We start from the raw sequence: 24,858 nt of genomic DNA, 5'->3' as shown, positions 1-24,858 counted from the left end.
TGGTCTGTCCACCTGTGCATCACCCAAACTACGACTGAGGTTGAACTTTTACAATTCAGTGAGCTAGACTCAAGCCAATTAAGTGTCTGAGATCTCAAAAGAACTGTAGTTTGAGACATTTTTTTTGAACAAGCACCACTGCTGTGTTAGAGATACTTGCGGCAATGGTGCAAGATTGCTTTTTTCTCTTTTTCTGTCAGTTTTGTTGCTAGTACAAGAGGGAGCTGTGTGATTGGACAGCCGCTCTCAGTGATCTGCAGGAGGCTCATACTGGGATCCACCAGCAAATTGGGCAGACTCAGTAATAGCTGCAGTTTCAGGATTTAAAAAAAACAGTACTTACATTACTATAGTGAATAGTCTGATCACATTAAATGAAAATAAAATAGGTGCCATCACCACTGAATCTAAGCTTCATGATTTTGAAGCCATGTCCACTTTACAAAATGCAGAGTGTATACTTAGTATGAAACTGAGGTGGGTAGATTTAATAAAATAGTTTGAAACAACATTAAAGTACTCCAGTATAAAGTAAGTCATAGATTGATAACCAAAGCTCTTGGATAAATATTGTACTCTCCAAGAGGACAATTGTAGTCAGATGTTGGTTGTTTTAAAAAGCAGTTTTTCTTCCCTTCTTCTTCTTCTGTTAAATGCAATAAGTCTTTTTTGTCTTTCTTTAGAATTACCACTCTATGACATAGGAATTTAGTCTCAGACCCTAGATATATAAGCCAAAACACATATGTACACATGCCATGCTTTGATAATTTCTCTTCTTGTTCTGTACCTACATGTAGACATGGCTTCTCTCTGCCTGTTTATCTCAATTGTGTCTGGCTCTTCTTGTCTGCGTGACTCTCGTTCCACATTAAAATGATGACGGTAAATTTTATTTCAGAGCCGAATCACAAACAGCCAAAGATGGATGGAGAGGGAGCTAGAAAGGGACAGATAATGGCGATTCATTACCTGACTATAAGGTTATCTAAATGGGCTGGCAGCCAGCCTCTTTCTTCATTTATGAGAAATCCTCCCAATGTTTACAAATATCTCTGTAAGAATATCCCCCTCTGTATGTGTGTGTGTGTGTGTGTAAAGGTGGAGAAGACATTAGACACAACTTAGAGCGTAAAGGACTGACTCAACAAAACACAAAAACACACAATGACCAATAGGAAAAGATGCTTTTGTGCAGGAGTTAATAGATAGTACTTTCTTTAGAGCCACTGTATAGTGTCACCTTACATTACATTCTATTGTTAATTTAGGTTTTGTTCATATTCTGGTGCCCTAATGTGTAATTGTTCATGTTTCTGTATGGGGGGTGGGGGTTGCTTACTCCCACTGATTGGCAGTCAAGGACATGCACAACTGATTGTGTCACATTTGACTCTCTCTCTCTCCCCCTCCCTCCCAAACCCATACACACACTCACATGTACACACAAGATTTGTCCTGGTGAGCTCTCTTCATCTTCTCAGTTCCACATCCTTTGACACCCCTGGGGAATATTTCTACCTTGAACAAGTTTCCATTTTCACCATTTCCTTCAATTCAATGTCCTGCATTCTGTCCATGCACACGCACGCACGCACGCACGCACGCACGCACACAATTACAAATAACTCAAATTCAAAATAACCTCACATGGTATTTTTATTACTTTTTTTCATTTTGCTGGCAGGTCTAATATGAATCTGGACCCCTAGTCATTTATAAGGTCACTGTATCATTTACAGCCATTTAACTCATAATAGCAGCATTATATTGAAAATCCTTTAACAGTCTTGTACATGGATAATACTACCCAATTATGGCTTTAAAAACGGTACCTCACCTCTGCTATCTCTCTCTCTCTCTGGGGAGTTTCAAGGTTTTTTCATTATCTGGGTTTCACCGACTGTCCAATCATACAGCAGACACAGATGCTACGGCGAATTTAATTGCAGTGGGTGGAGTACAATAGTGCTGATTTGGACAATTTGTAACAAAGTAGTTGGAGCACAATAGTCCTGATGAAAACTTTTTTGCACTAATGGACATGATTAAAAGCAGTTCTCTTCAATCTACTGGCACTGTGTTACTTCGGATGGTTGGACAAAGGTAGAAACAGACACTGTAAAGAGCAGGATGTGCATTTTTAAATCCATATCCATGCAAATTTCCAAGTGACTAACTCTTATTCACCAGTGTTCAAATGGTCACTTTGGATGACACAGTATAAGTTTGTCATTCTAAAGCTAGTTAAGCTGACAGCTTCATCTCTGCTTTGGCAATCACAGCTGTTGACCTGCCCAACAAAGAGATTTGACAACTGTCCATGGAGGACTTGGTATGATACATCATAGGCAAACAGATTTTAGCAGTCTTTCTGCTTGCCTTCAACATTTGCTTTCTTCCTCTCTAATTTTCAGTCACTTACTCTTCATCACTTTGTTGCTTCTTTCTCTGAGTCTTGAATTCCTTTGTTGTGTTCTACCTCCATTGCCATCTCAATAATCATTGTGGTTTTTAATGATGTAGTGTGTTTAACTGTCTTTACTGTCTCCAGGGTGGAAGCCATGCATCGCCGCCACACAACGTTGAGGGAGAAGGGGCGTCGCCAGGCAGTGCGGGGCCCAGCCTATATGTTCAATGAGCGTGGCTCGGCCCTCACTGCAGAGGAGGAGCGTTTTCTGGATGCTGCTGAATACGGAAACATTCCTGTGGTCCGCAAGATGCTGGAAGAGTCCAAAACCCTTAACTTTAATTGTGTGGACTACATGGGCCAGAATGCTTTGCAGCTCGCAGTGGGTAACGAGCACCTAGAAGTTACTGAGCTGCTGCTAAAGAAAGATGGTTTGGCTAGGATTGGTGATGGCCTCCTTTTGGCCATCTCAAAAGGTTATGTTAGAATCGTTGAAGCCATTCTCGCCCATCCTGCTTTTGGTGGAGGTCTGCGGCTGGCTTTGAGCACTTTGGAGCAAGAGATGCGTGATGATGACTTTTACGCCTACGACGAAGACGGAACGCGCTTCTCGCATGACATCACACCCATCGTCCTGGCTGCTCACTGCCAGGAATACGAAATAGTCCACATCCTGCTGACGAAGGGGGCTCGCATTGAAAGGCCCCATGACTATTTCTGTAAATGTTCAGAATGTGTGGAGAAACAGAAGAAAGACTCCTTCAGCCACTCACGCTCCAGGATGAATGCATATAAGGCCCTGGCCAGTGCAGCTTACCTGTCGCTCAGCAGTGAAGACCCTGTGCTCACCGCCCTCGAGCTCAGCAATGAACTGGCAAGACTGGCCAACATTGAGACAGAATTTAAGGTGAGGTGTCCTATTGGCTTTTCTTCATTCTTCTCTTTCTTCATACTTTACTAGTTTAAAAATAAAGATTTGTTTTGTAGAGATACAGATGTCATACTACAAATGTACACTAGTGTCTATAAGTTCAACCGCCAGCTATGAACCTTATTCTACCCGCTGCTTAAATTTGAAAAATGCTAAAAAGCATGTAAGTGGGTGGCAGGAAAGGGCTGAGGAGGATGAACAGATGTGTGAGCCAGGATTTGTTCAGTGATCCTCAGGCCAGAGAAGAAAAGTGACACAGAATCACAAGGGATCTCAAAGGGCTCTTTTGAAATGAGCGACTGCTCCCCTCCAGAATCCAAAAACTGACATTAGTGCAGTGGAGCACCATGGTGATTCCATGCCATATCAGTTTGAGCAGTTGGCACTAGCCCCAGTAATATTCCTCTCTCACTCTGTCTTTCTCTTGGTATCAAGGGATTGTCCTGCCATCTGCAGCTGTCAAGCCATATAAGGAATTAAAGGGAAAGAATGTAATCCAGTGTTTCTCCTAAAGTGCAACTACAAAAGCAAGAGTCAGACGCACTGCACCAAAACTCTAAAACTAAAGTAGATGGTGGTGTAAACCTTAACTGCTTTGTGGGGCCAAGGGAGAGTGGCCACCATCTAGTCATGAAACTGGGTTTTGCAAGCTTTAGCATACTTTAAATATTAGATAAGTATTTGAGATATTTTCAACTCATTAACTGCCAGTGTTTAAAGATGAGCTAGAAATGTCAACATTAACCTATTCATGTATCCGTTTTATCACAGAACACAGCAGTTATTTCACAGCTCAGGTTTGTTTAAGCATCCATTAGCTCTTTAATCACCTTGAATATGCCCTCCACAAGTCGATTCAGTAGCATTTATCAACTCTAAATCAAGTGTGAGATAAGTTGACAGTCTTAAATAGTTTAGAAAATATACCTATATTTTTGTTCCACTGAAAGTTTGTAAGCTCTTTATAATAAAATTTATAAACCCTGTCCTGAATTGTTTTTTTTAGTTTTGCTCCAAGGGGAAGCTTCTTGTTGAATGCAGCTGCATCAGTGCAGATGCTTAAGTAAAAACAGCACATTGAACATTATTTTCAGGGATCTATCTTTTCTTGAGCCTGGTATTGTGATTGACTAAGGTATTTTTATTGGTCTATTTTTTTTAAACCTATATAGATCAGGAATATGCTGCTTTAAGAAAATATATGCATCTGACTCTTCCCCGCATTCCTACCAGTGATCACATCTTGAATGTATTTCCTAGGGCACTGTAGATTTTTATTACCCTTTTGAACTACCTGTTAGTAATTCAATGTGCCCTCAAGTTGTTGGGGGGGGGAAAAGAGTTTAAAATGGAGCATTTTGCATTGTGAGAGAAAAATTCCTTTCTATGCTGCAGTCACCAAAACACACCTTGCTTCCATGATAATGAAACTGATGTAAAAATACTGACGTGAATGTACGTTAGTATTTGTGTCACTGTCTTGGTGAGGAATAATTTTAATTTCAAAAGCTTGGAAGTAAATATCATATCTCCGAAGGGATATTTGAGGTTTAAAGATTGGACGTTAGGATCAGGGTTAGAGGTGAGTGGCCTCTAAATGGATTATTTTGTGTAATATTTAATATTGTTTCTTAAAAATGTAAAGCCCATATCATTAATGCACTCCAACCCTGAACCTTTCTAAACATTACATGATGGAGACGCATGTGGAAACATCAATGTCTGACGCAGTTGGACTGGACAATAAACACCCTTTAAATCCCGAGATCAAAGTCCAAATTCAGAATAGAGCAGCTCATGCTCCTCCTGTGTACACTGCACTGGCAGCTCTCTCATCTAAATCAAAAAGAGTATTTCCACAAGTGATAACATATCTAAAGAGGACTATTATCTTCTGGGTTAAATGTAAGAAAGGAGAACTTCAGACAGTGTGCCTAACTGATATTCCCTTGTTTTCTGTAGCTTGTACGAAAATGATTTGAAATTTTTTTCATTCTTTTTTAAACAAAAAAATCAAACCTGAGTTTGTTTGCTGGCATCTCTGTCAAGGCAGGATCATTGGTTTGTGCTCACTTTACACTGTGTGGTCAGGTGGGCATGCTTTGGGTAGCAGCTTGAGGTAGAGAGAGCTTATTTCCCCCTACTGTGCCAGCTCGTGTACAAGTCCCAAATCAGTTAGCGTTGGATATAATGGGTAAGGCATTCACTGAAAAACCAGAGACACTCATCCATTAGACTTGTACATTATATGTATACATTTATACTTGATCTTTTTTTTTTTAATTTCTAACGATTTCCTTGTTTTGTCAAGTGAGATTCACTTATAAGTGAAAAACTGTCTTCAAAGAAAAGCTGTGAGAACAGTTTTCGCTGCGATATTGGATCTGTCTTGTCTAAGCTTGCTCAGACCTGTGCAAAGGAGCTAGAGGGTATGCAAGTGTCAGTCGACTGTCTTTCTTCAGAGACTGACTGCACGAGTGGCTTGTGCAAGCTATTAGTAATGGCCTATGGGTACATCTTAAAGAAATCCTAGCAGTACTATGAATAACTGCATGTAAAATGTGCACTGGTGTGATTACCATTAGATGGTACTGAAGCATCTGGTGAACCAGAAAATGGCATGCCTTTGTGCACCCATGTAGTGCTTCATTCTCTTACCCTCAACACTCTTGTTAATAACTGTCATTGTTTCTCTGGTCCTTCCGCTTTCTACCCCCCATTTGTGTCTGATATTCAGCCTTTCTGCTTGTCAGTCTGTTCTGTCTCCAGACAAGTTAATGAGAATGGCTCACCTGAGGGACCACAGTTGTGTTGGAGCTCATCTGTCTCATTACCATCTCATTATCACCCCTCTGTCTTTTTTCTCTTTATTTGTTTTCTTGTCCCTTATCGCATCATCTTCTCATTAATTTAAAATATCAAGTAAGTAAGTAAGCTGTGTGTTTTTATGGAACTGTCACGGCGAGTGAGGTGAGCCGTGTGGAGGAAATGAAGGAGGATCCAAGTGCAGGCAGTCGTGAAGGTGTAAAGGTGGTTTATTGAACATGAAAGTAAATACAAACGGAAAATGGAGCTGGAACTAAACTATACTGGGAAACAACTAAACTACAAAGCACAAACCTGAATGAGAACGAGCAGAGGAGAATGACGATGGAGAGCACACGGATGTGACATGGTAGATACACAGATGACGCAGGGTGGAATACACAGACGGACCAGCAACAACAATGACTGAAGACATGACTTAAATACACAGAGAACCACAGGGGAATTACACACAGGTGGTGGACACAGCTGGGAATAATCAACAAGACGAGACAAAGGTAAAACTGAACACACTCACATGAGACGCAGACCTTCACAATAAAACAGGAAACAAAACACACTTTACTAAGACACAGACTAGACAGAGACAGACTTGAAATGACATATGAAACTAAACCCACATCTTAAACCCAGATAAACAGAACATGGAACTCTAATAATAGACATAAACATTACCATAACACGACAAGAGAACAAGAACACAATCCCTGATGCAAACTTAAATCAAAACACAATAAACTCAAAATACTGGGTCCAACGGACCCAGAACCGTGACAGGAACGTTCAAATGTGGGCGGGAAAAGTTAGAGCATTTTGTTGCTAACACAAAATGTTACATATGAACTTTTGTATGCTATTAGGTGCAATTTTATGACTTCAGAGGTATATTTATCTATTCATACAAATCTCAGTTAATATGCCCAGTCCTCACCATTTCCTTGGTGAATTAATTTAGAATTTATGCCATAAGTTTATATTTCTTTCATCTCACTTCTAAAGCTAGTATCCTGAAAGGAGCTGAATAATCTAATCAACCTGCTTGAAGTGCTGTACAAGTATACATAATGTGTTTTTGAGATTAAGGCAATGACCATGTTAGTGCTTTTGTGAGCCTCTATGACATATGGGAATCTCTAACATATTTCTAAGCGTCTGTGGATTTATTCATGTGTATTTTCAGAGAAGCATAATTGAAGGTACGTGTTTGTCCAAGACTGAGAAATAAGCTGCCAATCAGCAGCCTATTTATTCAAGAAGCCTCTAAATTCACATTATTCAAATCATCAGACCCCATTTTCCTTATTGTTGGTTTTCTCTGTGTGTCTGTTTTCTTTGCACTTGTTTTACTTAAACAATATTCAGAAGCTATTATTAACAGCATTTTCAGTGGCTGTCGTTCCCCCCCCGCTCACATAAGAGAATAAAATACATTCGGACACCATCACAAACTGACTTAAAGATAAAACTGAAGTCGAGTGCCCCCCCCCCCCTCTCCCTGCATTAGGTGTTAGGTTCAGGTATCACTTCTCCTAAAGAATAACAATTGCCTGGCTTTACATCAACTGTCAGTGCTGTATATTTGTATATTGTCATTATCATTCATTTCGCCCACTACATAAGTGACAAGCTGAAATTGAACTGTTTGACAGATTCAAATAAAAGCTTTTTGCTTTGTTGACATATTGATGTTATCTACTAGCTAGCTCCCTGACTGTACACATACATTTTGAATGTAATGTAAGACACAAGTTCATTTGTTTAAATCAAACTGGATGTTCAGTGTGAGTTAGGTTAAAACTTCTCATCCACTGGAGAAGATGCACAACATGTCTCCTTGCTGGAGCAATAGTGTTAAATTCGCCGCATATTGAATTGTTATGTGGGGACTGCTAAGGATCCATCAGAACTGAACCTTACTCCACAAGAAACCCATCAGTTTGTCATCTGAGCCTCTGTAGACACACATAGAAAAGCTCCAAATACCTTTTAGAAAGTAAGTGAGCAGTAAGAGAGGATACAATCAGAGAGTGGAAAGTGTCAATTAACTTTTATTTGAAATATAATTTTGCATGTTTTTTTTAAATAATGAAATATTGAGCAAAGCTGAGACAAAAGACAACAAAAAGGAGAGTGCCTCCATCTTACATTACATTACCTCCCCTGTCCCCTCTCTCTCTCTCTCTCTGATTGTGTCACATTTGACACTCTCTCTCTCTCTCTCTCTCTCTCTCTCTCTTTTCGCGTACCCCTCAGTTCACTCATCTGTAACCATTCTCACTCGGTTTCACACCGCTCTGTCTCCAATTTCAATCTCACAACACTGTCCTCAGTCTCAGTTGTCAAGGTAAAAACCCACACAACATGATTGGATTTTCATGCATGCGTACTATCTTTGTGTGTGCATTTTTGATGTCTGTTTAGCAATGAAAATACCACTGTTTAAGAAAATATTTTTTTTTACTTCTTATAGCCTGAAGTCCTATCTTTGAATAGGTTTGAGATAATAATTGATTTCTTTCATCTAGCAGCCTGAAAGAGGAAAAAAAATGCTTTTATTGCTTGTTGCCAAAGGGTTGGCTTCTTTTATTTTTTTAAATAATAAATGTAAGCAACATGGACCAAATTTGAAAATGTATTGATATTTTGTAGCTGAATGGGGTTTAAGAATGTGAACACATGGATTCTACGGAAGGAAGGTCACAGTTTTGTATTCAAGACTGACACTGTCCAGGTTGTGCTAAAAAGACCAAACTGTGGAGGAATATAAATGATGTTCTTGATAAGTATGTATATTAATATAAGGCACAGACATGCACATAAGTACTTTATGCTACCTGCTTAAAAAGATGCACTGAAAGAAAGTTGAGAAAGGGGAGATGATAATTTCCTACTGTGTTTAATGCTAATTATTTTACTGAAAAGAACAATGTAAAAGCTTTTGCCTCAACACGGTGTAATAGTTTGCTTGAGCAGAGCACAAACATGGCGGTGAATGCATAATGATAATCATTCCTCAGGGACTCTAAATCTGCCAAATCTACTGACTGCTTCCTGTTCAACCAACTGTTGCTAAACAGAATCAAGCAAAAGTGGTTGATAGAAAGAAAGCTAAGAGAGCACAGTGAGAGCCACGGGGTAAGAGATTGAAACTTGAACTTTTATTGAACGAATCAATTGTGCTCATTTTAACGAAGCTTTTAATAAATTGTTTCAGTTTGTAATAAACTGCAACTGAAAGTTAAGAAAAATAAAACTAGCTACTTCAGAGTATTCATTTAGTGTAATTACACAGTTATTAGGGTTTAGCAGCTTTAGGAAATTCATGAACATTTCAGCTTTATCTGAGCTGAGTTCATAATTTTTGAAGTGACTTTTGAAAACACTGAAAAAAGACATTCATCCACAACTGCTATGTAAGAAAGTACAGTAATAACTTTTCTATCATTGTGCCATATTTAGAGCAATCTGTTGTTGCTTCCCAGCTGGGGCAGCACAGTATGGTCACTGAAAGAACAGATTAAAGGAGTGGATTGGCCTACTTTATCCTCATTTATGCTCTTCTTCTGTTCTGTTTTTAAGTTTTTAGTCTTATCTGAAATAAAATTGAAATGTTGTGGATTTATTTAGAAGAATTCTGTTGTTTTTTGGCAGAATTGTGTACAAGTAAAATCAGATGCGTGGGAAGGTACTGACTGAGCATTTCAAAAAATGATACTGCAAAAGAAAACATCGAGATGCCTTCATTCAGTTGTTTGAGGACCATTTATATATATATATATATATATATATATATATATATATATATATATATATATATATATATATATATATATATATATATATATAACAGGCACATGGGTCAATACATGAGCGGGACACAGAAAGGAATTGGCAAGAATACCAGAGGCGCAAAACACCAGCTACTGGTAGACAGAACAATCAGCCGAGACTGCAAGACCAGACTGACCAACCTGTGCACTGCCTGGATTGATTACAAGAAGGCCTATGACTCAATGCCCCACAGCTGGATACTGGAATGCCTAGAATTGTACAAGATCAATGGGACCCTAAGAGCCTTCATCAGGAACTCAATGGGGATGTGGCGTACAACACTAGAGGCCAACTCCAAGCCCATAGCACAAGTCACCATCAAGTACGGGATCTACCAAGGAGATGCTCTGTCCCCACTGCTGTTCTGCATAGGCCTGAACCCCCTCAGTGAGATCATTAACAAGACTGGCTACGGATACCGACTACGGAACGGAGCAGTTGTCAGCCACCTCCTGTACATGGATGACATCAAGCTGTATGCCAAGAGTGAACGAGACATCGATTCACTGATCCACACTACCAGGCTATACAGCAATGACATTGGAATGTCGTTCGGACTGGAGAAGTGTAGTCGGATGGTAACAAAGAGAGGGAAGGTAGTCAGAACTGAGGGGATTGAACTACCAGAAGGCAACATTGCAGACATAGAGGACAGTTACAAGTACTTGGGGATCCCACAGGCGAATGGGAACCATGAAGAGGCCACTAGAAAAGCTGCAACCACCAAGTACCTGCAGAGGGTCAGGCAAGTCCTGAGGAGTCAGCTGAATGGTAAGAACAAGATCCGGGCCATCAACACGTACGCCCTGCCCGTGATCAGGTACCCTGCTGGGGTAATAGGCTGGCCAAAGGAGGAGATAGAAGCCACTGACATAAAGACAAGAAAGCTCCTTACCATGCATGGAGGGTTTCACCCCAAATCCAGCACCCTGAGGCTGTACGCTAAGCGGAAGGAAGGGGGCCGGGGACTGGTGAGTGTCAGCACCACAGTCCAGGATGAGACAACGAACATCCAAGAATACATTGGGAAGATGGCCCCAACTGACCGAGTGCTCAGTGAATACCTCAGGCAGCAGAAACCCAAGAAAGAGGAGGGAGAAGAGGAACCATCATGGAAGGACAGGCCCCTGCACGGTATGTACCACCGGCAGATAGAGGAGGTGGCTGATATCCAGAAATCCTACCAGTGGCTGGACAAAGCTGGACTGAAAGACAGCACAGAGGCACTAATCATGGCAGCACAAGAACAAGCTCTGAGTACAAGATCCATAGAGGCTGGGGTCTATCACACCAGGCAAGACCCCAGGTGCAGGCTGTGTAAAGATGCCCCAGAGACAATCCAGCACATAACAGCAGGGTGCAAGATGCTAGCAGGCAAGGCATACATGGAACGCCATAACCAAGTGGCCGGCATAGTGTACAGGAACATCTGTGCCGAGTATAACCTGGAAGTCCCGAGGTCAAAATGGGAGATGCCCCCAAGGGTGGTGGAGAATGACCGAGCTAAGATCCTGTGGGACTTCCAGATACAGACGGACAAAATGGTGGTGGCTAACCAACCGGACATAGTGGTGGTAGACAAACAGAAGAAGACGGCCGTAGTGATCGATGTAGCGGTTCCGAATGACAGCAATATCAGGAAGAAGGAACACGAGAAGCTGGAGAAATACCAAGGGCTCAGAGAAGAGCTCGAGAGGATGTGGAGGGTGAAGGTAACGGTGGTCCCCGTGGTAATCGGAGCGCTAGGTGCGGTGACTCCCAAGCTAGGCGAGTGGCTCCAGCAGATCCCGGGAACAACATCGGAGATCTCTGTCCAGAAGAGCGCAGTCCTGGGAACAGCTAAGATACTGCGCAGGACCCTCAAGCTCCCAGGCCTCTGGTAGAGGACCCGAGCTTGAAGGATAAACCACCCGCAGGGGCGTGCTGGGTGTTTTATATATATATATATATATATATATATATATAATATAAAAATCCCCTCTCGCCCCTGTTGGGCGGTCTATTCTTCAGCCTCAGGTCCTCTACCAGAGGCCTGGGAGCTTGAGGGTCCTGCACAGTATCTTAGCTGTTCCCAGGACTGTGCTCTTCTGGATAGAGGATCTTCAATGTTGTTCCTGGGATCTGCTGAAGCCACTCGCCTAGCTTTGGAGTCTCTGCAGCTAGTGCTCCGATTACCACTGGGACCACTGTTACCTTCACCCTCCACATGTTCTGGAGCTCTTCTCTGAACCCTTCATATTTCTCGAGCGTCTCGTGTTCCTTCTTCCTGATGTTGCTGTCATTCGGAACTGCTACATCGATCGCTACAGCCGTTTTCTTCTGTTTGTCCGGTTGGTTAGGACCACCATTTTGTCCATCTGTATCTGAAAGTCCCACAGAATCTTCGCTCGATAACCGCTCAAACTGAAGATTTTTCCATCTGTGTGAAAAGGTAGGAAACGCCAGTTCAAGCCAAAAGATACAATGCTAACAAGCCACGGTTAAACATTGTAAAAGATTTCTAACTACCTGAGAAAACACAAAAAGAGGCAGGTGATTATTATGTAGGGACAGGGATGATTCTCAGGCTGTGAAGAATTGTACATTTTCTGCATCTATTTGTAACACCTGGTCAGAGGGCCCGGTGGCGCCAGTGTCTGGCAGCCTCGCCTCTGTCAGTGCGCCCCAGGGTGGCTGTGGCTACAATATAGCTTGCCATCACTAGTGTGTGAATATGTGTGTGAATGGGTGGATGACTGGTTGTGTAAAGTGCTTTGGGGTCCTTAGGGACTAGCAAAGCGCTATACAAATACAGGCCATTTACCATTTAACACCTATGTGAAAATTAAAATAAAACATTTTCCTTCTTTCCTCCCTTCTGAAATACATTCACATCATCCACTCTCATGCAGAATGACTACCGTAAGCTGTCCATGCAGTGTAAAGACTTTGTGGTGGGTGTGTTGGACCTTTGTCGGGACACAGAGGAAGTTGAGGCGATTTTGAATGGCGACGTGGATCAGTGCCCGCCGAGTCCCTACAACCGTCCCTGCCTCAGCCGTGTCAAACTGGCTATCAAGTATGAAGTCAAGAAGGTAAGACAAAAACAGATTAGCTCGTTAAAAAATGTAACGAATTTTACAAATTGCATTAATTTTCAACATTAAAAATTAGTGTAAAATTATTCAAAGAATTAGCAATGCAGTATGTAATGCCTTTTTTGTGGGATTAAATTATTTTTGCAGGAACTGTGAAAACATTTTCTGTAAGTAATAACTAAACAAAATGCCAACATAATACAAAAGACTACAAGAAAAAACGGTAATTGTTTGTCTCAGCAGCTTTATAGGTCTCTAAAGGTGAAGAGGCTTGTCACACAGTGTGTTTGACTTTGATACCTAATACTGGTGTTCATGTACTATGTCAACTTCTTTTTCTTTAACCTTTTCGAAAGGGCAGTACATCTGAGATATCATTGGAGCTCATTTTTTGGGTCTTTACAGTTCCAAAAATCCATACCCAACCCCCAAAACACATGGGACCACGCAAGAAAACATGACCAATAATCCTCTCGTCATTTCAACTTTAAGGTCCATTTGTTGTTTGGAAGAAGACAGTTTTGTTGTATAATAACTTTGACTGCTTTGTAACTTTGACCTTTTGGACCTGTACATTTCCATTAAGGTTATTACACACACATAGGAATTCGAGTATTATCAGCACTGCCCAGAAGTAAAAAAAAAAAAGTGGAATGAGACTCGCCACATACTTTTTAGTTGTTGTGTTAACATGGACACATTAATATAAGTGCAGATTTGTCAGTTTGGCTAAATCAAATTTTATTTATATAGTTCCAAATCACAACAACAGTCGCCTCAAAGCGCTTTATATTTTAAGTTACGGATCAAAGAAATAGTCAGACAACCCCTTTTTGAGCAAGCACTAGGAACTACAAGTAAGCCAGCAGTCTTAGAGCAAAGTGCACTGTTAGCGTGATATTGTATTATGAGGGGCCTGAACATTTAAGACCTTGTATGTGAGGTCCAGGACTATAAATTCGATTCTGGCTTTAACAGGGAGCCAGTGAATAGAAGCCAATATGGGAGAAATCTGCTTTCTCTTTCTAGTTCCTGTCAGTACTCTCACAGCAGCAATTTGGATAAATTGAAATTCAGAGAGGTTTTAGAACAGCCGATAATAATGAATTAGAATAGTCCAGAAATAATAATGCATGAACTAGCTTTTCAGTACCACTCTAAGACAGGATGTTTCCAATTTTAGAGATATTTGTAAAAATGCAAGAAAGTCCTGCATATTTGTTTATTATGGACATTTAAGAACAAATCCTGGTGAAAATATTGGTTTCAAGATTCCTCTTTCTGTTACTTAATGCCAAGGTAATTGTATCCAGAGTATCTGGTTATACATCATGTTTCTAAGATTTTTAGGGCCAAGTACAATAACCTCAGTTTTATCTGAATTTAGAAGCAGAAACTTCAGAGGTCATCGAGGTTTTCATGTCTTTAAGACATTGCTAGCTAACTGGTGTGTGGCATCATATATAGAAATAGCTGGGTATCATCTGCATAGCATAAAAATGTATACTATGCCTTCTAATGATACTGCCTAAAGGAAATATGAGCAATGTAAACAGAATTAGTCCTAGCAAGGAACAGTTTGGAAATCCATAATAAACGTTAGTGTGTGTAGTTGTGTAAAGAAGACTCCTTATTTACATGAACAAAGTGGAGTCTATTAGACAGATATGATTCAACCCAATGCAACACACTACCTTTAATTCCCATGGCATGGATAGAAATACATTATTTATTGCAGTTTAACATGTAACCCGACTTATTTCTAACTAAGCTAGTTTCTCTGATCTGTTTGTGCAGTATATTTCCAGTACAGTATGCTTGAGTGTTGTTTTGAATGTGGACTCACAGGACCCTTTTGTAAACAACTCACTGGCCGGTGTGTAAAAGTTAATCCCTGCTGTGCAGAGGTGCTCAGGAAAATGTCAAACCAAATCCCTTTTCCCCATTTGGCCCTGCCATTCTCTCTCACTCACACGTGTTCCTGTCTGATCCTAATGTGCCTCATGTTTTCTTTAATCAGGCAATTCCCTGGTGTAGTTGTGCATGCGCACAGGTGTATTTGTATACATGTGTATATGTGTGTGTGTGTGTGTGTGTGTGTGTGTGTGTGTGTGTGTGTGTGTGTGTGTGTGTGCGCGCGCACACACGTGTGTTTTGGGCATTAAACAGGTTGCTTTTTTGTATCCTGTACAAGAGAGCATGACCAATACCAGGCAGCTAATTACACCAGGCAAGAGGAGAGGGAGGGTGTGATTGCCATGGAAACCAGGTGGAGCGTGACTGCATGTAGAGCATGTAGATGGACACAGGAGGCTTTCATGTCAGGGGTTATTGGTTTGATGGACTGATCAGTGGTAAGTTATAGTAACTGAATGGGTGGTGGTGTATGTATTACTGTTTGAGGCTTTTCAGCCATATGCAAATTGTATGTGTTTGTTTCAATCGGTGGAGGAAGCAGAAAATGTCAATTGTCAGCTCAGATAAATGTTCCTCAAACGTGATGATCAAGGGTCACTGGTGAAGTGATGGATAGGCATTGATTGACTGGGTGAGCCCAATAAAGTGAACAGAAATCGAGGGAGAGCACGCATGACCAGAAGTGAGGTGTTGCTGAAATCTTAGACGTGAATACAAAACACACAAACACAACGTTTGATTGTTCCACTAGCTGACTGCTGACTGAACATTGATTGCTTGGTTGTCCACATCCTTCCTCCAGCTGGAAGAAAAACATCCATCTTCTCCTGCGTTGTAAGACCTTTGCTGGCTTTCATTTATCACTGCCTTACTTAGAATAAACTCTGTAATTAATGTGAAAATGCACCACTTCTTATTGCCTTATTTATTTTGCACTTTGTATATTAAATTGATTTTCCATCCTGCTTGTTGCCATTTTTCTTTTTAAATGAATTCAAGTGGAAACCATAAACACAAATGTATTAAAGGTTGCCACTTGACTTCGTTTAGGTAGTAATATATTCAGATTTTTATGAATACACAATACTCAAGTACTAGAAATAGATATTCAGAATGGACACTAAGCTACTTGAGATACTTGGAAAAGTAAATTAGCACCAGATGCCCTTTCGCAAATATGTAATATTTAATCATGTCAATTTTACCCTCTTGGCATTTGTTAATTTAGTTGTATTGAAGTATCATGTATAGTATGCATACTTTTCATAATTAAAAACTGTAATTCCCCATAAAGGAAGTGCAGACCACTGCACCTGCTGAGGGGATTTTCCTGTTTGCTGTTGTTTATGTTTCCCTGTGGGTTATAACCCAGACGTTTTTGCTTAACATAATGGGAAACTTGAAGAAAGTTCTCCCCAATACCACCAGCATTTAGCCTTCTCTAAAACACTTTTTGGATTTGAGACATTTGATATTTATTGTGTCCTCTTTAATTTGGTAACCTGTCTCTTTACTATGCTTTCTTTACTTCTTTGTCTTTCCCACCTTCTCATTGGCTATCCAGGCTTAAATATTTCCATCTCCCCCTGTGCAAGTATAGTCCCGACATTCCATCTATCTTTGTTAATTCAATGTGCTAACCACCACCTGTTGCTATTTCTTTGCTGTCTTGTTTTGCATTTTTTAAATTTACCTGTCAGTTCATGTTATATCCTGTGATATACCTTCTTGTTAAATTAAACTTTGTCTGCATCCATTTTGACCTGCATTTAGATCAATTCTAGAACTTTAATAACAAATGAAAGGCTTAAAAACCATGAAAGCACAAAAGCTGGAATGGTGGGAGAATGAAATGTGTATTGCTTGACTAGAGCAATTTTGCTGATACAGTTCCATCAGATTCTGTGTGGACATTAAATAAGCACTGAACTATTTGAAAGCGCATCATAATAAACTTGAATCTTGGACCTTCAAGCTATTCTTAATAACACAATTTCTTTTGGATAATTTGGGATTGGATAATTCACTGGAGTTGTGAAAAGGTCAAAAACATGGCTCTGCTTTCCACACCTGTGTCCACAGAGAGACACTGACCACAAAGATGTCAAGGAGAATTTTAGATGAAGCTTGAGAAGAATACGTTTTTGTCATCCACAGTAGTCATGGCTGTTTAACATATTATCCACGTGAGATAGACAATGACCACCCTTCACACTGCATACTGAAATCTGACGGTTTTCATATTTTAAGGTGCTCTATTGATGTTTTAAACCAGGCGAAGAAGTCAGGACATTTATTGTGGACTGTTAGATCAATACTCTGGCTTTAAGTTGCTTTTTAAGTTGACATATTTGGTGACATTTTCAACTATGTAAGGAACTCAAACTGTTCTTCCAAGGAAAAGCAGTGACTGTATTTTATGTCGACAGTAATAATAATAATAATAATAATAAACTTTATTTATAAAGCACACTTAAAAACCAAGGGTATGCCAAGGTGCTTAACAAGTAAAATAGAGTATAGGAGGAGGATAATAGAAATAGGACCAAAGCAAGTACTAAATATGCAAACAGATAACTGTCACTAATACATAGGAAAGCAACAGGTACAGAGCAAACAAGAATTTAAATGAGCATAGAAGTGCATGATATAAAATCATAAAAGAAATATTAACTAGAGGGAAAGGCAAGATTGAATAAGTGGGTTTTTAATCGTGATTTGAACAGTGCAATGGAGTCAGATGCGCGGAGGTCGAGAGGAAGGGTATTCCACAGTACCGGGGCAGCCAGAGCAAACGCACGGTCACCCCGGGACTTCAGTCGAGATCTGGGTTGGGTCAGAAGTAGTTGAGTGGCAGATCTGAGTGTTCTAGCAGGAGTATGTGGTTTGAGAAGTTCACTAAGATAACTTGGCGCTAATTTATTAATAGTTTTGAAAGTAAGGAGTAATATTTTAAATTGAATACGGTACTTTATGGGCAGCCAATGCAGGCTAGCTAGGACAGGGGTAATATGGCAAAATTTCCTGGTACCAGTCAAAAGGCGGGCTGCTGCATTTTGGACTGTTTGCAGTTTAAGAAGAAGAGAAGAGGGAAGACCATAGTACAAGGAGTTACAATAATCCAACCTGGAGGTCACAAAAGCGTGAATAAGCTTCTCCAGGTCCTCATGCGGAATATAATGCCTAGCCTTAGAGATAAGGCGCAGTTGGTGGAAGCTAGATCTCACTACAGCAGACACTTGCTTATCGAGTTTGAGCGAGCTATCCAGCAGTACACCCAAGTTACTGACATAGTCACAAGAAAAACTAGCAAAGGAACCCAGGGCAGCACAGAGTTGGGCACGAGGGATTTTACTGTTGAACACCACAATCTCAGTCTTCTTATCATTTAAAACGAGGGAATTACTCAGGAACCATTCTTTGACCTCCCGCATGCATTCTTGAAAGTAGTGCAGGGACACAGCAAGGTCGTCAGTAAGTTCAAAATAGATCTGTATGTCATCGGCATAACAGTGGAAGGCGATATTGTATTTTTCAAAGATTGTGCCTAGAGGGAGCAAATACAATGAGAAGAGAATAGGGCCTAAAACTGATCCTTGAGGCACACCACAACAGACCGGAGCGGAGGAAGAGGAGAAGGTGCCTAAGTGAACTGATAAGGATCTATCAGCGAGGTATGATTTAAACCAGTCGAGGGCAGTGCCTCTAATACCCACAGTGTGCTCAAGTCTTAGTAATAAAATGTTATGGTCTACCATATCAAAGGCCGAAGAGAGGTCCAGTAAAACTAGGACCATAGAGCGTCCAGTATCAGTGATTACAAGAATATCATTAAGAACTCTAACCAACGCTGTTTCAGTGCTATGCAATGGCTTAAAGGCAGATTGAAATTTCTCAGCAATATTGTTCGTGTCCAAGTACGCCTGGAGTTGGGAGAGAACTAGTCTCTCCAGGATCTTGGACAAGAACGAAAGCTTAGAGATCGGTCTATAGTTTGAAAGGTCATAACAGTCAGAATTTCTTTTTTTAAGAATCGGGTGGACTACAGCATGCTTAAAGGACAAAGGAACACAGCCTGAGAGCAAGGAAAAGTTCATAAGAAATAGGATACTAGGTCCGATTACATCAAAACAGTCCTTAGCTAAACGAGATGGAAGTAAGACGGAAGCCACACTATGGAAGAGACAGTGGGAGACTTCAGAGCAGCTCTGAGTTCTTTGAAAATAGGTGTGAATTTCTCAGTAAAGAGGAGGGTTAAATCCTGAATTCCCTGACAGATGTCATCTGAGAAACCTGCAAACCCTGAGGGGCCAACTCCAGGAGGACTTCTCTGTGCTCAGTGTGCAATCCAGCTTCATACAGAATCAATTTGCCCACCGTAATGGGCAAGTTTCCATTGTATGCAGCAGGACAGCCAGGTGGAATTGTTTTTGTGGTTCTGCTTTGAAATTGATATTTGTAACTTAAAACATACTGATCTGTCGTCAAGGCATTAATGTCTCTATTACCTTTTACTACCACTGGATTTTCAGCATTTGTCACTTTAAAGACAAAGTATACGAATAATCGAAATGTTGGGCCTGATCTCGCTGATGTCCATTCTGTAATATAACACAAACCCTGTAAGTAATTTGTGTCCAGTGTACTGAGATACACTTTCTACAGGTGGTCTTTCAGAGACTAGAGTAAATCTTGTGTCAAAGGTAATATTTGGACTTTGGACTTTAATTGCCTTGTTTTATGGTTTTAAATGTCAGATATATGTGTTACACAGCAATTAGCCCAGCTGTGGTAGATTGTAAATGGTGTATACAAATGCATGTGTCAAAAGTGCTGGTTCAAATGACGTTTTCAGTTTGGGTTTTTGGGGTTTATATTAGCTTACATGTTGTAAAAATCTATACATAAAGATTTTTGACTTAGTGACTGAACGTTAAGCGCACAAAACACGTGGGCTACAGCGACTTCTTTTGACTCTCACTCAACTTTCTATTTATCATTATATCCTTTCTTTCACTAAGATAATAAGGATTAAAAAATCTTTGAAAGACACATAATTGCCATCAATTCATGATATTGAGGCAAAAAAACATTTCATGTCTTACAATGTTCCTACTTTCTTTATTTTCAAGACCCATTGCTTGAAACCATTTTTTTTATTCCATCCATTAAAGATGTAACATACCAAGAACCCACACTGGCAGAGGAAATTTATTAAAAGCTTGAAAGACATTCACACAGGAATGCTTTGCTGCTGCTTTCCTGGGACTTTAACCGGCTGCTTTTTTAGATATTTACGAACACTTTGTTCATTCTTAGACATCCCTTTTTCCCAATGCATCTAAATTTGGGTTTTCCACTTTAACCAAAGGATCAGTGTTGGCCACTTGTGTGTGCCTGGGTAGCATATTTTTAATATTTGAAATATCGTTTTTAGTTATAGTCATCTTCTTTGTGTGCTAATAAAACAAACAAAACAAAACCCACATTTTATAAACTACATACATCACATCATTGATGTATCCTGCAGTCATTGAATGTTTAACGACTTTCAACATCATACAGCCTGTCCCAGGCGTGGTGAGTCAGGCCTTGGCTGAAACTATGTCCTTCAGCTGTATACCTTTGTTATTGCAGATGCACATTTTGGATGAGAGGATTTTCATGAGTGGGACTTATAACTAGATAACTAGAGCTACTGAGATTACAAGGGGTCCATCCCAGTAGATTCATGTCTAAAGTTGGAGAAAAATATTCAAGGTTTGTTTCTGGTTTAAATTAAAGACGACCTGCCTTAATGTAAAACTTCTATACTTCTATTCGGCCTGACTATGTAAGCAGCTTTTTGTCATATGAAGCTAGTGTGAGTTGTTCCTTGAAAATCCTGGCATCACTAGCTGTTTGCTTTTAGCACCACTCGCCCTTTCCTGTTTGTCTTTCTCATCCTTTAACCATCCTTGCCCTGTACCCAAACTGTCTCATCTTCCTTCGTTCTCCACTGATTTAAGTTTCTTGTTTATTTTCTTCTGTTTCAGTTCGTTGCTCATCCGAACTGCCAGCAGCAACTGCTGACTATCTGGTATGAGAATCTGCCTGGCCTGAGGCAGCAGTCCATTGGTGTGAAGTGCTGGACAGTCCTGGGAGTAACTGTAGGCCTCCCATTCCTGGCTATTGCCTACTGGATAATGCCATGTAGCAAGGTATGGACAGATAGCTACATGCGCAAACACAATTGCAAACTACAGTTAAAATACACACACATATAGTTTAGGGAACTTATTATTGCTGTATCTATGCACTATTGCTTCTCAGTAAAATATTATTTTCTATTCTTGTTCCACCTATTATTTGCAGCCAACTATAGTATTTCAAATTGCACTTGAAGTCTCATCATGCAGCTTATAGGCTCATTACCCATCAGGAAACACAATTCCCAATGTTGTTCTTTGTTGCTCATATGACCTTACCACAAGTTGGGGAGAATCTAAAGTTTGCCCTGAGGTTGGAACGACAGCAAAGGCCTTAATATTAACTTAGGATTAGTTCATTTCAGGACATCTCAGACTCGCTTCTCAGCTCAACATTTAGGCTCAGCTTTTATTATTCTAATCTTAGCTTCATCATCATCATCTACTCTCAGACTGAGCAGAACTTGAAGTGTGACACAAAACACGTGACAGACTAGACAGGAAACAAGACACATAACCAAAGAGACATAGCTGAAACAAAAACTAGAATAAACCTCAACTAAATCTTAGCGAACAATAACACAAGAACTTACTATCATCAACTTAACACAAAAAAACATAAATAAACTCAAAACGCTGGGTCACAGACCCAGCCCCTGATAGAGTCATGTGAAAAAGAACGTACCTCTTTTAATTCTAAATGTTTTTAGGTATCAGAACTTTTAAAATCGTCCGGTGCCCAGCAAGTCTTAAAATCAAGGAAATTTTGGAAGTTTGTTTCATCTTGAGCATTGTTGTGTTTACACAGTGCCAAGGGGTAAAGACATCACCACTGATCTTAGAGATGCAATTGTTACTACCCATGAAGCTAGGACCCCAAGCATGTTATAAGCTCATGCAGTATAAAAAAGGTTTTCTTAAATTGTGTATAACATTACAGACAGATTTTTTTATATTCCCTAATTATTAACTAACAACCTGTATTCTATACAATTATCCTGAATATAAAAATACAATCCTAGGTTATACAGAATTATCACAAATAAACAATAAGCACTTAATATAGGTTTTTCCAATTTCTTAAGCTGTAGTCATCTTGATTCCACCTCATCTCTGCAGTTGTACCCTTTTTACAGACATTGTTGCTACAGACAATAATCCACTTTTTCCCTAAAATACTAAATATGGTTCTACTATAAATGACACAAACCTTATAACCTTGTTAGGGTATTTACAGGAATATATATGCACTAGACTCTAAAGATATGGCCAAATAAAATGTCAAAACTTACAGATTTACAGTTTCAGAACACAATATAGTAACTGTTTGATTATAGGGCATGTGGGACATTTTCTGACATTTTCTTCATTCTCATCAAGCAGATTGTATTTTCTAAAGTGACACAATATGACATCGGCCACACTCAGACACAGGAGCTGAGTAAGCAGTTATGCAAATCTTCTCATCAACCTGAATAATCCTGCACCTCATCATCACCAAGTGGTGTGTGTGTGCGTGCGTGCGTGCGTGCGTGTGTGTGTGTGTGTGTGTGTGTGTGTGTGTGTCTACACTCAGATTTGAGGACCTTTGAGCAGTTCATGGTAGGCGTGACTGATGAATTAGTCATTTTGTAGACTAGAGAGCGAGAGCACCGGATGTTAGCCGTGCATGAGAAGCTGGAGAACCATAAAACTTAGAGGTTATGTCACGGTTCTGGGTCAGTTTGACCCAGTACTTTGAGTTGTCATGTTAGGTGTGTTTTTTGCATTATGGATTGTTTTCTTATTCTCTTGTAGTTCGTGTTCTGGTTCATGTTCAGTAGTTAGTTGTTCCCAGTAGAGTTTAGTTCATTCTCCGGTTGCCGTTTTTCTATTTATATTTCGTGTTCAATAAACCACCTTCACACCTTCGCTACTTCCTGCAATTGGATCCTCCTTTATTATTTCCACACGGCTCATCTCACTCGCCGTGACAGGTTATCCACCAATCATGAAGCACTTGTCGCAAAAAACACTTGTGTTATGTTAATGTGTGTGTTTCTGTGTGCGTATTCACATGTGTGCATATGTGTGGATGTATGATTACATCTAATTATGAATCAATCAAATCATGACACTGCATGTGACTGCCTGACGTTTCGTGTCATGTGAGAGACAGCTGAGAAAAAGAAGCAGGGCAGAGAAGCAAATATGGGACGTACAGCTTATAGTTGTGCTGTTACTGTGTCTGTTGCTGTGTCACGTTTATTTAATTTTTTTAATGTGCATGTTGTTTTAACAGACCAGGGACATGTGTGATGTTGATAAAGCAAAACTACAGAGGGTAGAATAATAAAAGCAGCCTAATCAAAAAAAAATAGCCAAGAGACAAAACAGATGTTTATGCATGCTTTGTGACCATGTGACCGCAGCTCATCAGAAACAAAAAGTAGAATGGATTTGATAATGAAATAGATAAAGACAGTGTAAATCAGAACAAAAATACAGTTCGACAGACAAACGCAGAGAGAAAGCTTTGATGTGTTCTGGTTGATTGTGTTTAGTGTAGCCTCCTGCACCTGCAGCTAATCATCTAGTTCTTCTCATCTCATCTTATCAATTGCTTGTTTTTTACAGCCCATAATATGCCCCATTTTACAACACTACAACACACAATTATTAAAATCCCACATCATATTACATTTCATATCAGCCTGGGGCGATAAAGACAGTGTTTTTGTTCCTGTAACAGAAGTAGTAAGTCATTGAGAGCAGGCAGAAAAAACATGGATACTGTAATTGCTTTGAAAATCCTCTTTGGGTGAAAAATAGCAGCGATATGCTTCAGAAGTGATGAAAAGCAGATGTGCGATCAGAGATAGAATGCTTCTTATTGATTGAAGAGGTTAAAATATGGTGAGTGACGTGAAATTTTTCAGCCTTCCGCGAGTAACTGAAAATAGATAAAAAGTCAGAAAAAGAGAACAAGTGATGAAGAGGAAAATTGCCTTGGAGACTTGATGAACCAAGTTTCACATGTTAGTCAAGGATTCATTTGTATCACTAACTTTGCAGATTTATAGTGAAAAGGTAAGAGTACGTGTAAGGAAAGCTTATGATTCTGAAACTATGGTAAACCTCGTCCTTATTTTCACAGAGTATTTCAGGCATGACGAGGCTCTTTATTAATGATAATTATACCAACGATGACAATCAATTTGGCAATGATACGCTGACATTTCCAAATGCTACATGTTGCGCCGATATTAAGTAATTATTTTTTCATTAATTACTTTTCTGCAGTCCATCATCTACTTAATTGGTTGAAATATATTTTTGCATGCTATCTCTGACACGGCTGCCTGCGGTTTTAAAATTTTGGACACACTTTGAGATTTTTTGTTTCCGTCCTAGCTTTTCTTGGCCTCCTTTTGTCTCATGGGAGATTCAAATTCGAAGCCAGTACCAAAAAAAATCCTTATCAGTATACAAAGGACAGGTTTCTTTTTTTTTTTTACAGCTAATGTAGGTCAGGGTAAAGCAAGCAACATAGCAGACTTCATTTATTTTACCTCCAAGCACTGAGCAAATTCTTTCAAATATTTACTTCAGTCCAATATAAAATGAGGAAGCTATTTGATTAATATTGTATATATTAAGGCTCACTAACCAGAATGCAGTGTAGTTTGCATTGCTGGA

At 39.8% G+C, this 24,858-nt stretch overlaps 1 protein-coding gene across 1 annotated transcript in view; it reads left to right on the top strand.

Annotated features, from left to right (window-relative positions):
• Positions 1 to 24,858, top strand: part of trpc7b (transient receptor potential cation channel, subfamily C, member 7b) — a 69,436-nt gene that overhangs the window by 2,224 nt on the left and 42,354 nt on the right. The window contains exons 2-4 of the mRNA XM_086314761.1: positions 2,555 to 3,317; positions 12,890 to 13,072; positions 21,028 to 21,192. Of these exons, the coding sequence (XP_086170887.1) occupies positions 2,555 to 3,317; positions 12,890 to 13,072; positions 21,028 to 21,192 (1,111 nt within the window). The remainder of the gene's footprint in view (positions 1 to 2,554; positions 3,318 to 12,889; positions 13,073 to 21,027; positions 21,193 to 24,858) is intronic.

Source organism: Aulonocara sp. 'chitande type north' Nkhata Bay, linkage group LG2, assembly GCF_057382095.1.
Source record: "Aulonocara sp. 'chitande type north' Nkhata Bay isolate Kocher_YH1m ecotype deep benthic linkage group LG2, A_spYH_male_GT1.1, whole genome shotgun sequence".
NCBI classification, from domain to species: Eukaryota; Metazoa; Chordata; class Actinopteri; order Cichliformes; family Cichlidae; genus Aulonocara; species Aulonocara sp. 'chitande type north' Nkhata Bay.
This window is presented reverse-complemented; position numbering and strand designations above follow the sequence as displayed.